At 51.5% G+C, this 12323-nt stretch overlaps 1 protein-coding gene across 1 annotated transcript in view; it reads right to left on the bottom strand.

Annotated features, from left to right (window-relative positions):
• Positions 1-8853: 8853 nt before the first annotated feature.
• The window catches only part of MYDGF (myeloid derived growth factor), an 8874-nt gene continuing 5404 nt past the window's right edge, over positions 8854-12323 (bottom strand). Inside the window, exons 4-6 of the mRNA XM_006110521.5 lie at positions 11719-11800; positions 10205-10277; positions 8854-9722 (exon numbers count right to left, since the gene is read on the bottom strand). Coding sequence (XP_006110583.2) covers positions 9643-9722; positions 10205-10277; positions 11719-11800 — 235 coding nt within the window. The 3' untranslated portion in view covers positions 8854-9642. The remainder of the gene's footprint in view (positions 9723-10204; positions 10278-11718; positions 11801-12323) is intronic.

Genomic DNA, 12323 nt, shown 5'->3' with positions numbered 1-12323 from the left:
CTCAACCATTTCCTCCTTGGGCTGGACCCCCTGCCCATCTGCCCACTTGCAGGCTTGTCAGCCCCCCCCCCCCCGCCCCTCGAGGGCCAGTTCCAGGCACATCTCCCCTGGGGCCTTCTGCAAACTCTTGCGCTTTCTCCTGTTTGCCTTGGGGGATCCCCCCAAATTTGTGCAGTACGGCTTGTTTGCCCAGCACATAAGAATGGCCACTTTGGGTCAGACCAAAGGTCCATCTAACCCAGTATCCTGTCTTCCGACAGTGGCCAGTGCAACTCCAGAGGGAATGAGCAGAACAGGGAAACATCAAGTGATCCCTCTCCTGTCACCCATTTCCAGCTTCTGATAAACAGGGGCTAGGGACACATCCCTACCCATTCTGGCTAATAGCCATTGATGGACCTATCCTCCATGAATTTAGCTAATTCTTTTTTGAACCCTATTAAAGTCCTTGTCTTCAAAACATCCTCTGGCGAGGAGTTCCACAGGTTGCCTGTGCGCTGTGTGACGAAAAACTTCCTTTTGTTTGTTTTAAACCTGCTGCCTTTTAATTTCATTGGTGACCCCTTAGTTCTTATGTGATGGGAACAAGTAAATAACTTTTCCTTATTCGCTTTTTCCACACTAGTCATGATTTTATAGACCTCTGTCATATTCTCCCTTAGTCTCCTCTTTTCTAAGTTGAAAAGTCCCAGTCTTTTTAATCTCTTCATATGGGTCCGCTTCCAAACACCTAATCATTTTTGTTGCTCTTTTCTGAACCTTTTCCAATGCCAATGTATCTTTTTTGAGATGAGGTGACCACATCTGTACACAGTGTTCAAAATGTGGGCGCACCATGGATTTATATAGAAGCAATGAGATACTCTTGGTCTTATTCTCTATCCTTTTTTTAATGATTCTCAACATTGTTTGCTTTTTTGACTGCTGCTGCACATTGAGTGGATGTTTTCAAAGAACTATCCACAATGACTCCAAGACCACAATGACTCCAATGGCTCTTGAGTAGTTATAGCTAAATTAGTCCCCATTCGTTTGTATGTATATTTTTTCCAATGTGCATTACTTTATATTTTCAACATTAAATTTAATTTCCCATTTTGTTGCCCAATCAGGGGCTGTGTCTAGACTGGCAAGTTTTTCCGCAAAAGCAAAAAACTTGCCAGCTGTCTACACTGGCCGCTTGAATTTCCGCAAGAACATGACGATCTCATGTAAGAAATCAGTGCTTCTTGCAGAAATGCTATGTTGCTCCCATTCAGGCAACAGCCCTTTTCCAGAAATGCTTTAGCACAAAAGGGCCAGTGTAGACAGCTCAGATTTGTTTTGCACAAAAAAGCCCCAATCACGAAACTGGCGATCGGGGCTTTTTTGTGCAAAAGCGCATCTAGATTGGCATGGACGCTTTTCCTCAAAAAGTGCTTTTGCGGAAAAGCGTCCGTGCCAATCTAGACGCTCTTTTCCGCAAATGCTTTTAACAGAAAACTTTTCCGTTAAAAGTATTTGCGGAAAATCATGCCAGTCTAGACGTAGCCACTTAGTTTGGCGAGATCTTTTTGAAGCTCTTCACAGTCTGCTTTGGTCTTAACTATCTTGAGCAGTTTAGTATCATCAGCAAATTTTGCCACCTCACTGTTTACCCCTTTCTCTAGATCATTTATAAATAGGTTGAATAAGATTGGTCCCTTGGGAGACATCACTAGTTACCTCTCCATTCTGAAAACTGACCATTTATTCCTACAATTGTTTCCTGTCTTTTAACCAGTTCTCAGTCCATGAAAGGACCTTCCCTCTTATCCCATGGCAACTTACTTTACTTAAGAGCCTTTTGTGAGGGACCTTGTCAAAGGCTTTCTGGAAATCAACAATTTAGATAGTGGTATAGAAAATATGTGTATGAAGTTTGCAGATACCACCAAGCTGGGAGGGGTTGTGACTAATCTGAAGGATAGGGTCATAATTCAAAATGACCTGGACAAATTGGAGAAATGGCCTGAGGTAAACAGGATGAAGTTTAATAAAGACAAATGCAAAGTGCTCCACTTAGGAAGGAACAATCAGTTTCACACATACAGAATGGGAAGAGACGGTCTGGGAAGGAGTACGGCAGAAAGGGATCTAGGGGTTATAGTGGACCACAAGTTAAATATGAGTCAGCAGTGTGATGCTGTTGCAAAGAAAGCAAACATGATTCTGGGATGCATTAACAGGTGTATTGTGAGCAAGACATGAGAAGTCATTCTTCCGCTCTACTCTGCACTGGTTAGACCTCAATTGGAGTATTGTGTCCAGTTCTGGGCACCACATTTCTGTGGAGAAATTGGAGAGGGTCCAGAGAAGAGCAATGAGAATGATTAAAGATCTAGAGAACATGACCTGAGGGAAGGCTGAAGTTATTGGGTCTGTTTAGTTTAGAAAAGAGAAGATTAAGAGGGGACATGATAGCAGTTTTCAGGTATCTAAAAGGGTGTCATAAGGAAGAGGGAGAAAACTTGTTCATCTTGGCCTCTGAGGATAGAACAAGAAGCAATGGGCTTAAACTGCAGCAAGGGAGGTTTAGGTTGGACATTAGGAAAAACTTCCTAACTGTCAGGGTGGTCAAACACTGGAATAAATTGCCCAGGGAGGAATCTCCATCTCTGGAGATATTTAAGAGGAGGTTAGATAAATGTCTATCAGGGATGGTTTAGACAGTATTTGGTCCTGCCATGAGGGCAGGGGACTGGACTCAATGACCTCTCGAGGTCCCTTCCAGTCCTAGTATTCTATGATTCTAAATCTAAGTACACTGTATCCACTGGATCCTCTTTGTCCACATGTTTGTTGACTCCCCTCAAAAAACTAGTAGATTAGTAAGGCATGATTTCTCTATACAGAAACCATGTTGACTTTTTCCCAATAAATTGTTTGTCTGTGTGTCTAACAATTTTATTCTTTACTATAGTTTCAAGTAATTTGCCCGGTACTGACATTAGACTTACCGGTCTGTAATTGCCAGGATCACCTCTAGAGCCCTTTCTAGTCATGTTAGCTATCTTCCAGTTATTTGGTACAGCAGCTGATTTAAAGGCTGGGTTACAAACCATAGTTAATAGGTCTGCAATTTCACATTTAAGTTCTTTCAGAACTCTTGTGTGAAGGCCATCTGGTCCTGGTGACTTATTACTGTTAAGTTTATCAGTTAATTCCAAAACCTCCTCCTAATGACACTTCAATCTGTGACAAGTCCTCAGATTTGTCACCTAAAAAGAATGACTCAGGTTTGGGAATCTCCTCGACATTCTCAGCCGTGAGGACCCAAGCAAAGAATTCATTTAGTTTCTCCGCAATGACCTCTGCATATTTCCCCGCATCCACCCTGTCCGTCTTGCTGAGCATCCCTGTGGCCTTGGGATCCAATAGGAGGGTGAGATGCTGGAGTCTGTCTGCAGGGCCAATCGGGTGCAGCCTGCAGGCTCTCTCAAAGGTAGAAAGGAATGCATTTATGCACCTCCTTCCCCCCCCCCCCCCATTCCATGCACTCCCTTCCCACTCAGCAGGGGGTATTTTTGCCTCTCAGCTCCACCATGGCCAGCTCATGCTGCCGCTGTCTCTGACAACCCTTCTCAGAATCTTCCCGTTCCTTTACCCTTTGCTCTCTTCTGATTTGCAGCCGCCTCTGCTTCCCCAAGGGGAAACGCGGCCGTGATGAGCCTCTGCTGGCCAAGTGGGTCCTAGTGGTCCATAGGATCAGCTGGTTGCCTTTAGCCCCTTCCCCATCCTCAGCCAGGTGGGAGCCTGAGGTGCCCTCAGGGGCTGTCTAGTGGCTCCCCTTTGGGACAGGAACCAGCTCTGTGGAGTGATCGTTCTCTTCCTGATGGGCAATTAATTGGGGTCTGGTGAACTTCCCAGTTAGCCCATTCTCCTTGCACATTTCAACAATGTCCTCCTTATAGGCCATGGTTATAGGCCATCTCCCTGCTGCTCCCCAGGGCCTGCAGCCTCACAGGCCTGTGCTTGTAGTACCCCAGGAAAAATCCCTTCAGTCTGCCAGCCTCCTTGAGAGTCACGGCCCCTCCTGGAGGTTAGATCGTAGGCCCCTCTGCCTCCTGGGACCGATTCCCATGGCCCCCAGGAGGAACCCTCCTTGGATGTGAACCCCTCCGCCATTCTCGAGGACCACATTTTCACTCAGGTTAAGCCACAGACTCCTCCACCTCTTGGAACTGCACCTCATTGGGCTTCCATATACCTGGCTCTTGCTAGTTCCCCTTCTTTCTACTGCACCCCAGTCACTTACTGCGCCAGCCATGGGGCATATCCCACTGCTGCCACCAGCGTCACTGAAGTATGGGGGAATCCCTGGGCCCGGCAAACCCATCCGCAGTCTGAGGAGACGCTCAGCTAGCAGGTGGAAGAGAAGGTTTATTAGTCGACAGAAACAGCATAGAAGACTTGTCAGCACAGTAACCAGAAGCAGTCAGTACAGTCCATCCTTGGGCGAGGAGGGACCCAGAGCCAGCGCTCCGACCCCCTCCCTGCATCCCAAGCCAGCCAAGACTAACCCACCCACCCCCCAGCAGCCTCGTCCCAGGCCCCTTCTCCAGCCTTTGTCTTGCTTCCCAAGCAAAAGGTGTCACCTGGCCGAACCCCCCCACGCTGGTTGCAAAGAGCATCGGCCAGTGTGTACGTGCAGGCTGCTGGGGTGGCTTCCCTCCATGCGCGTCGCACCCAAAATTCCCATCACCCTCTAGGTCAAGGGTGGCCAACCCGCGGCTCACAAGCCACATGCGGCTCTTCAAAGGAAAAATTGTGGCTCCCCCGCCCGCAGTTCAGCTCCCGCACCTGTTCTGCGTTCCCCTGCGCTGACCTTTTTACTTTGTCTGGTCAGCATGCCTGTTGGGACAAAGAGATCTGACACTGCGGCCTACAGAAGCCTGCTTGGGCCACATGCAGCTCTTAAAGGGACAGCGGGGGGGTCTCAACAACTTCTTTCCCCTGGCTCTTTGCACTGTATCTATCACTATTTTGGCTCTTTGTCTGTAACGGGTTGCCCACCCCTGCCCTAGGTGTTGGTGCAGTGCCTTGGGAAACTGAGGCACAGAGAGAGGGTTACTAAAGGACAGTGGAACTCACATGCAACATAACAAGGTAAATAAAACCCACAGTTCATCACACAGCCATGTAGCCCTGGTGAGTTACTGAAATAAAGTTGTACCCCAGGTGACCTGCAGGTGACCACGGTGCAGTTCTAGTTCATGTGAGTGGAGGGCATTTAATCCCCCCACAGGAGCTGAGATCAGGCTTTTCTTGGGTCACTGCTGACCCCTCCCCTCCAGGGCATGTGTGAAACTGAACCACAACCCTGCTGACAACGCCTAGTCTTCCACCTCGCACTTTTTGGCTGCATGTCTTCAAAGGAGGTCAGTATCACTGTTAGTATGTTAGAGACAGGGAAACTGAGGCAACGGACTGGGACGTGAACTGCCCAAGGGCACCAACAGAGCTGAGACAAGAGCCCAGCTCTACTGCATCCCAGGCCACTGCGCTATTCATAAAGCCACAGTCCCTCCCATCGCACCAGCCCTTAACCATCCACGGGTGTCCACAGAGCAGGTAGCTGGTGGGCCGTGGCAGGGCGAGCTTCCTTTGTCCTCCCACTGCCACCCAATGAGGAGGGGCTGGTTCTGGGGGGAGAGGTGGTGGGGTCTTCACCCCCTGCTAACTGGTTAAACATGCAAAAATGATTCCAGTTGTGTGGGGGGGGGGGGGTGAGCTGGTCACCTAATAACTGGGCAATTAGCTCTGACACCAGTTTGTTGGGCACAGGCCATTGCATTCCAGTTAATTAGGGGATTCCATAATCCCGTTGCCAGCCAGCCACCCTTCTTCCTTGAAGTGAAGTTTGGCAGCGTTGGTCATGCTGCCAGCAACGACTCAGGGGCCGGACTTTCAGTGCAAACGAGAACATTTCGGCAGAGGGGTTCTGGGAGCAGGGGGAGGCATTACAGGGCCTGCCTTCTGCAGTGGTATTGCCGGAGTCCCGCTGCCATGCCCCAGAAGAGATCGAGCACAGCCCCTCATCCTATTGGGGTCCAGGTGGGCCGGCATAAACCTGTCCATGCCTGAAGGCCCCACCCCAGCCTACAGAGAGAAGTCACAGAGCCCCAGACACCAAATACAGTAAACTTCCAATAATCCGGCATCTTTAGGACCCAGGAGGGTGCTGGATTATCAGATATGCTGGAGTACTGGAAAGGGAGCTATGAGGGGTCTGGGGTGGGGGTGGGGGGCTTGGCGGGGAACTATGAAGCGTGGGAGAGGGCAGCACTGTGGGACCAACCTGGCAGCACCCCAGCAGCTCTGCCCCCGGCTTCCCCAAGTCTGCCGCTGGTCAGTTTCAGCAACAGTGGACTGGGGGAAGCAGGGGTGCTCTGCCCCAGGGCTTCCCCAAGTCCATCGCTGCTGAAACTGACCAGCGGTAGCCTTTGGGAAGCCAGGAGCAGAGCAGCTCCAATTGTCCGGCTGGCTGGAGCATTCTGGGTTGTTGGTGCCGGACTATCAGGAGTGCCGGACCACTGGATGCCGGACAATTGGAGTTTTACTGTAATTCCAGGGGACAAATCAAAGCAAAACAGGGGTAGGTGCGAGGGTCAAAGGAACGAGGGAACTGGACAGGGACACCACGCAGAGCGCCCCAGATAGCGCCCACTGCCCCTCGCCGGGGCCGAGAGCCAGCAGACCCCGCCACTGGAACTCTGCCTGGATGCGTGAGCTGAGAGCGCAGCCCCTGAACGCTGCTGTCTCGCTGCAAGGCTGGAATAAAGGTGGAGGGTGAGCGCACCGTTCTCTCGGAGCACGCGCTCAGGGCCTGGCTCCCACACTCCGGATGCTGTGTTGTGCTTTGAAAATTGTCCTTTAAGCCTCCCAAAAGGCAGCCGTGCCTTCTCTCGCTGCCCGCGTGCCTCCGCTTCGGAGGGACGTCCCCAGGAGCAGCAGCTCTGGCTGTCGGGGCTTGCGAACCCTGTAGCCTGAGAGCAGAGAGCTTCTGTGCCCCTCTGATACCAGCTCTGCTGCTGGTGGGTCGAGGTGCTGATAAGCTTCAGCCTTTTAAAATTGCAAAGCCCCAGTCTCCTGTGTTCAATTGGTCTTATTCCAAACTAGCGCAGCTAATTGAATTGCAGGAAGCCGCAGGGGATGCAGCGGAAAGTGGTGGCTACAGCTGCAGAGTAGAAGAGACAGCCCAGAGCCTGCTGAGAACTCCCGGGACCGCAGTTAAAGTTGTAGAAGCTGAATCCCTCTTATTCTACCTTCCGGCCCCGGCCAGTCTGCGCTGACGAGCGGCCCAGGCCTGGAACAGCCTGTCGATATCCAAAAACCAAAGCAGAACAGGTCCGACGGATGTGGCCGCGGAGGGCTGCAGCGCTGACAGAGAAATGCTTTGCTGCTCTGGTCTTGGCACCATTTATGAGAGTACCTGGCACATCTCTGGTGTAACGTTCTCGGGACCCAGCAAGTGTCCTTAAGCATGAGTCAGAGCGCGTGAGGTAGCAGACCTCAGAATGCAACAGGAAAGTATCTGGAGGAACCATACAAGGAGGTTCCTCTCAGACCTGGGCCTTGCCTGAAACCTCCCTTTGCCCCCCAAATTTTCCCTTTTCTGTCTCTAAGAGCCATGGGTTCCCAGCACCTCTGGAAATCAGGTAGGCGTCTAAAAACCTCAAGTGCAAGGAGCAACAGACTTCCAAAGGCCACGTGGACTCTACAGAAGGTAGGCCAACCAGCCCCTAACTACTGCCCAACAGACAAGTGAGCCAGCAACAGCTACTAGAAGGATGGAGCAAATTCATAGATCGTCGGCAGCACGGCTGGGGACTACAACAGAGGACAAAATGTCAGATACAGCTTCTCGCAGGAGGATGGATTTGGGGCTGCAATAGATGCCCTGCATTGCTAACTGCTGGGCTCCTTGGGCATAGAAGCAGGTGATCTTCAGTGGCCTTTCTCTTGTGACACATCAGCCGCTCCCTAGATAGGATTGTGGCGGTTAGGCCCATCAATGGCTATTAATCAGGATGGGCAGGGAGGGTGTGAGAATCGGGGAATGAGCGGCGGGAGGGATCGCTTGATGGTGGCCTATTCGGTCCCTCCCTCTGGGGCAGCTGGCACTGGCCGCTGTCGGAGGACAGGATACTGGGCTAGAGAGGGGTGGGCAAAAGGGCCTCCGTGGGCTGGATCTGTCCCAAGCAGGTGCATCCAGCCTGCAGAGGCCCTGCCACTCCCCTGCCTCCAAGCCAATCAGGGTCTGGGGGTGGGGGGGAAGCACATGAAGTTTTCTCTGCCCCACAAGGAGAGCGTGGCACTTCACGCGCTCCTGGCAGGGCAGGAGAAGACTTTGCGCGCTCTCCCACCTCTAAGCACTGATTGGCTTGAGGGCTGAAGGGAGAGTGCACGAAGTCTCCTCCCACCACCAGGGGCATGGGCGCCTAGGGGGAACTTGTGGGGGGGGCAAAGACTTCTCGTGCTCCCCCACCGCCAGACCAATTATGGTCTGTGGGTGGGGAACCAGGGAAGTGTCCTTGCCCCGCCCCTTCCGCCTGAGGCCCCGCCCCATCCTGTGCAGCCCAGAGCCACTTCAAAAATTTCTAAAGTGGCCCCCGGTAAAACATTATTGCCCACCCCTGGGCTAGATGGACCTTAGCTCTGACTCAGCGTGGCCGTTCTTATGTCCTCCCAACCACGGAGATCCAGCGTAAGGATCTGCAGGCGTCTGCTGATTGGATGTCAAACTGAAGAGCAAAGGCTATTCCACACTCTGGGCTCCTACTCAGAGACAGTAAGAAGCTGGAACAGCAGGAGGGACAGATCAAAGCCAACTTGGAGACATGATGCTTTATTGGTTTTTATACACATGAAGGGAATTCTCGATTCCTTCACAGTTATTAGACTAAATAAGAAAATCACTTCAGTAGATACGAAAATAGGCCTGGAACTGTACAGAATAACGGCTGCCTCACTGGATGGATATCCGTGTCGTATCAGAATAAACAAGGCCCATGTGGCCTCCATAGCTCTGCTTTTCTTATGCCAAGGTGCCAAATTCAGACCCGGGCAACAGGGACAGTTTCCTTTTCAGCTCACCAAATGCTATTCTTTGGTGACCAAAGCAGGAAAGTGAATGGGGTTGGCTGGTTCTGCACCCCCCCTCCTGCTACCCCTTGAATCAGTCCTTGTCCCACTCCTGGACAGAAATCCAAAGCGTTAACTACGTTCCTTGAGCAAGTCTTGCTTAAATCCCGCTCCTTATCTTTCTGCATTGCTCTGCTTAGCGAGGAAGATAAGAAGACACTGCTGGAGGAGAGCTTTGCTGTATTCAGCTAATCATTGGAGCAGAAAGCAGGCAACAGAATGGCTGGCTACAAATCAAGAATATCGGAGGTCTCCAGCTGCAAAGCCCTCCAGCACCTCAGGCACATGGTTACTCTGACACAAGACAGAGGGTGTCTATCTTAACACCTCCGAGTCCAGCTCATATTTGGACCCTGACATACTCCTAGGTGGGAAAGAGGAAAGAACACCCTAGACACCCAGCAATTAAGAAAAAAGTCCCCTTTATCCATCACACATCTCCAGCCGAAAGACAAGCCCCATCTCTTGGTCTCCGGATCACAACTCGTCATGGAGCGTTTTCGCTACAATCACTAGTTTGGACAATTCGGAGCGGAACTTGCCTTCTTTGTGAGCCACTAGAAAGAGAAAACACACAAGCAGGGAGTCAGTGGATGGTTTGAATCCCTGCTTCCTTCCAAGAGATCGAGGGGGTAAATCGAAAACTGAGCTGCACTGATCACCTTCAACATGTGGAGAGTGCCAGAGGTTATTAATAAATCAGTCCCACGGCACATACAGAGAGTGATCCAGCTACGGGTCGGGGTCTCGTTTTGTTAGTTGCCAGACAGCCAACCACCAAAAAGACTGTTCCTTCCCCAAAGAGTTCATGATCCACTGTTGCTATTAATACGCCACCTGGGACTCTGAATCCTCCAGGAGTCGGGAGACTTCCCATCCACCTGGGTAGCGGAGGCATTCTTTCCCGACTCCTGCTGCCTATTTGCATTTAGTCTAGATGCCCGTTCCCCAAAGACACAGAGCTTTCTCTCCTGTTGGCTAAGTGATCTCATCCCCCACAGGAATCCCTCTCACACTCTTCTCTTTAGATGCTACAGACCTGTGGTTTCCGTGATTTCAAATTCCTCTGCCTTTAAGGGAACGTCGCTCTGCCCACCGGTTGCAGCCTGGGACTGAAATGGGAAGGAAGAATTTTTACCCTATGAGCTAATCCAGAGAGCAACCATGTTAAACAAACAAACAAACCCATCAACTGGCTTCGCTGCCAAAGACTGCCTGGGCTCCTGCAGCTTATAACAACTAGAGGAAAGGGATTACATTGGCAAAGCACATTTAAAGGCCAATCTCTGGGAATCTGTCCTCGCTCCTATTACAATTTTCCCCCTGGGGAGGCGATGGGAAGCCGCGTGATTTGAGTCATTGAGAATTGGGAGAGGGACAATTCTGCCTGGCCAGGAGTGCGCTGTGAGGAATGGACTGGACAGGGGGTTCATGCACACCCTTCCTTTCTCTATGGCAGGGGTCACCAACCAGTAGATCAGGCTCTACTGGTAGATCTTGGAGCCTTTGTCAGGTGATCCTATAGGTTTGGCCGGGAGACTATTAAGTGCCGGCACTTCATCTGCCCCTCTCAGCACTGCCGTGCTGCTCCTGCCCTCTGCCTTGGAGCTGCCCTCCACCTGTGGGAGCCTCCTGCTTGCTGTGCAGGAGGAAGGGGGGGTGCTGATCACAGGGTGCCCTTCCCTCCACCTTGTACCCCATCTCCATAGACCAGAGGAGGGCAGGAATAGAAAGAGTTTGCTGGCTGCTTTTGTGAGTGGTGCAGTGGCAGGGTAGGAGTAAGCCTGCCTTAGCCCCCTGCATCACCACCCAGAATCCTCCTGTGATAAGTGGTACCCAGCTGGAGCCTGCATTCCGAACCCTGGCCCCAGTCCTGAACCCCTCCTGCACCCCAAATTCCTGTCCCCAGCCTGATAAAAGTGAGTGAGGCTGGGGGAGGAGTGAGCAGGGGCGGGGCCTCGGAGACGGGGCGGGAAGGAGGCGGGGCAGGGGTATTGGGACTGAGGTAGATCCTGCATTGCACTTAAATTCAAAAAGTGATCTCATGCTTAAAAAGGCCACTGCTCTATGGCTGCATAAAAAGAGGCGGGGGAGGGAAGGAACTTTGTTTCTGTTGGAAAATGGGCTGCCAATATCGGAGCAACTGCAAATCACCGAACTGAAAGGTCTTTTCTCGCTCTAATTTCTATGGTTCCCTAGAAACCGTCTGCATCTCTTAGCGGGTCCATCAGAGGCTTTACCTACCGCACAATGGATGAGTGGATGGATTGGCTCACAAGTCCCCTCCCCCTCCCTATGCAGAAGAGCAGTGCTTCTGAGCTACTGACAAAAGTACCAACTGGCGTCCAGCAACCAGACAAAACCATTCCGGGAGCAGGTACTTTACGCTGTGCGAGGGCCCCTTTGTAGCCATGTTTCTGACCAGACCCTCGCTTTAAGTGCGCCACAGAGCAATGACCTCGTCGTACACATTTTATAGTACAGCTGTCTGATCGTTCTTATTTTGCAGCCCCTCTCCCACATGCCCATTCAAAGTAATCAGCCAGGACTTACATAAGCCATGCCGTACTCTATCTTTGCTCCTTTCACTTCAGCTTTAAACTGGGTAAAGAAGAGATAAGACTTTCCCTGGGGCCTGCAAAGGAAGAGCACAGTCTTTGACTTTGAAAGAAGGAAAAGGTCGTGCAGAGACAGAACAGGAGCACGCTGCTGGCCCGGCGATTAGACCATCACTGACACTTGGGGGCACAGGGATCGGAATTGTGTTTGCGGCTTTCGCAGCTAGCACAAGGTGGGAGCATTACAGACATCACGCTCAGGCTCCCGGACAAGGGTGTCTCTCTTACCGGCCAATCGGGGCTCTGAAAGGAAGCAGCAGTCTGCTGGGGGCTGGTTGTCCCTGATGTGAATTGGGACAGCACAAGAAAGGACAGAGATACGAGGAGAGTGATCACAGCATGTACTGTCCCTTCAGGAAGGGACCTCACCTTTCTCCTGTATCTCGGCGAGTGGGAAAAGGCTGGGAGATGGTGGAGTTTACAAACTGCCCCCAATCTAAGGAGGCTGCCGGAAGCCCGCAGATTCCTTTGGGAACAAATGCCCCTTAATAACGGGCACAGGGTTTAACCTGAATCCAGCGAGGCTAATCTGGGACCAAG

This window comes from Pelodiscus sinensis, chromosome 32 (assembly GCF_052426305.1).
Source record: "Pelodiscus sinensis isolate ZL-2025 chromosome 32, ASM5242630v1, whole genome shotgun sequence".
Taxonomy (NCBI): Eukaryota; Metazoa; Chordata; order Testudines; family Trionychidae; genus Pelodiscus; species Pelodiscus sinensis.
This window is presented reverse-complemented; position numbering and strand designations above follow the sequence as displayed.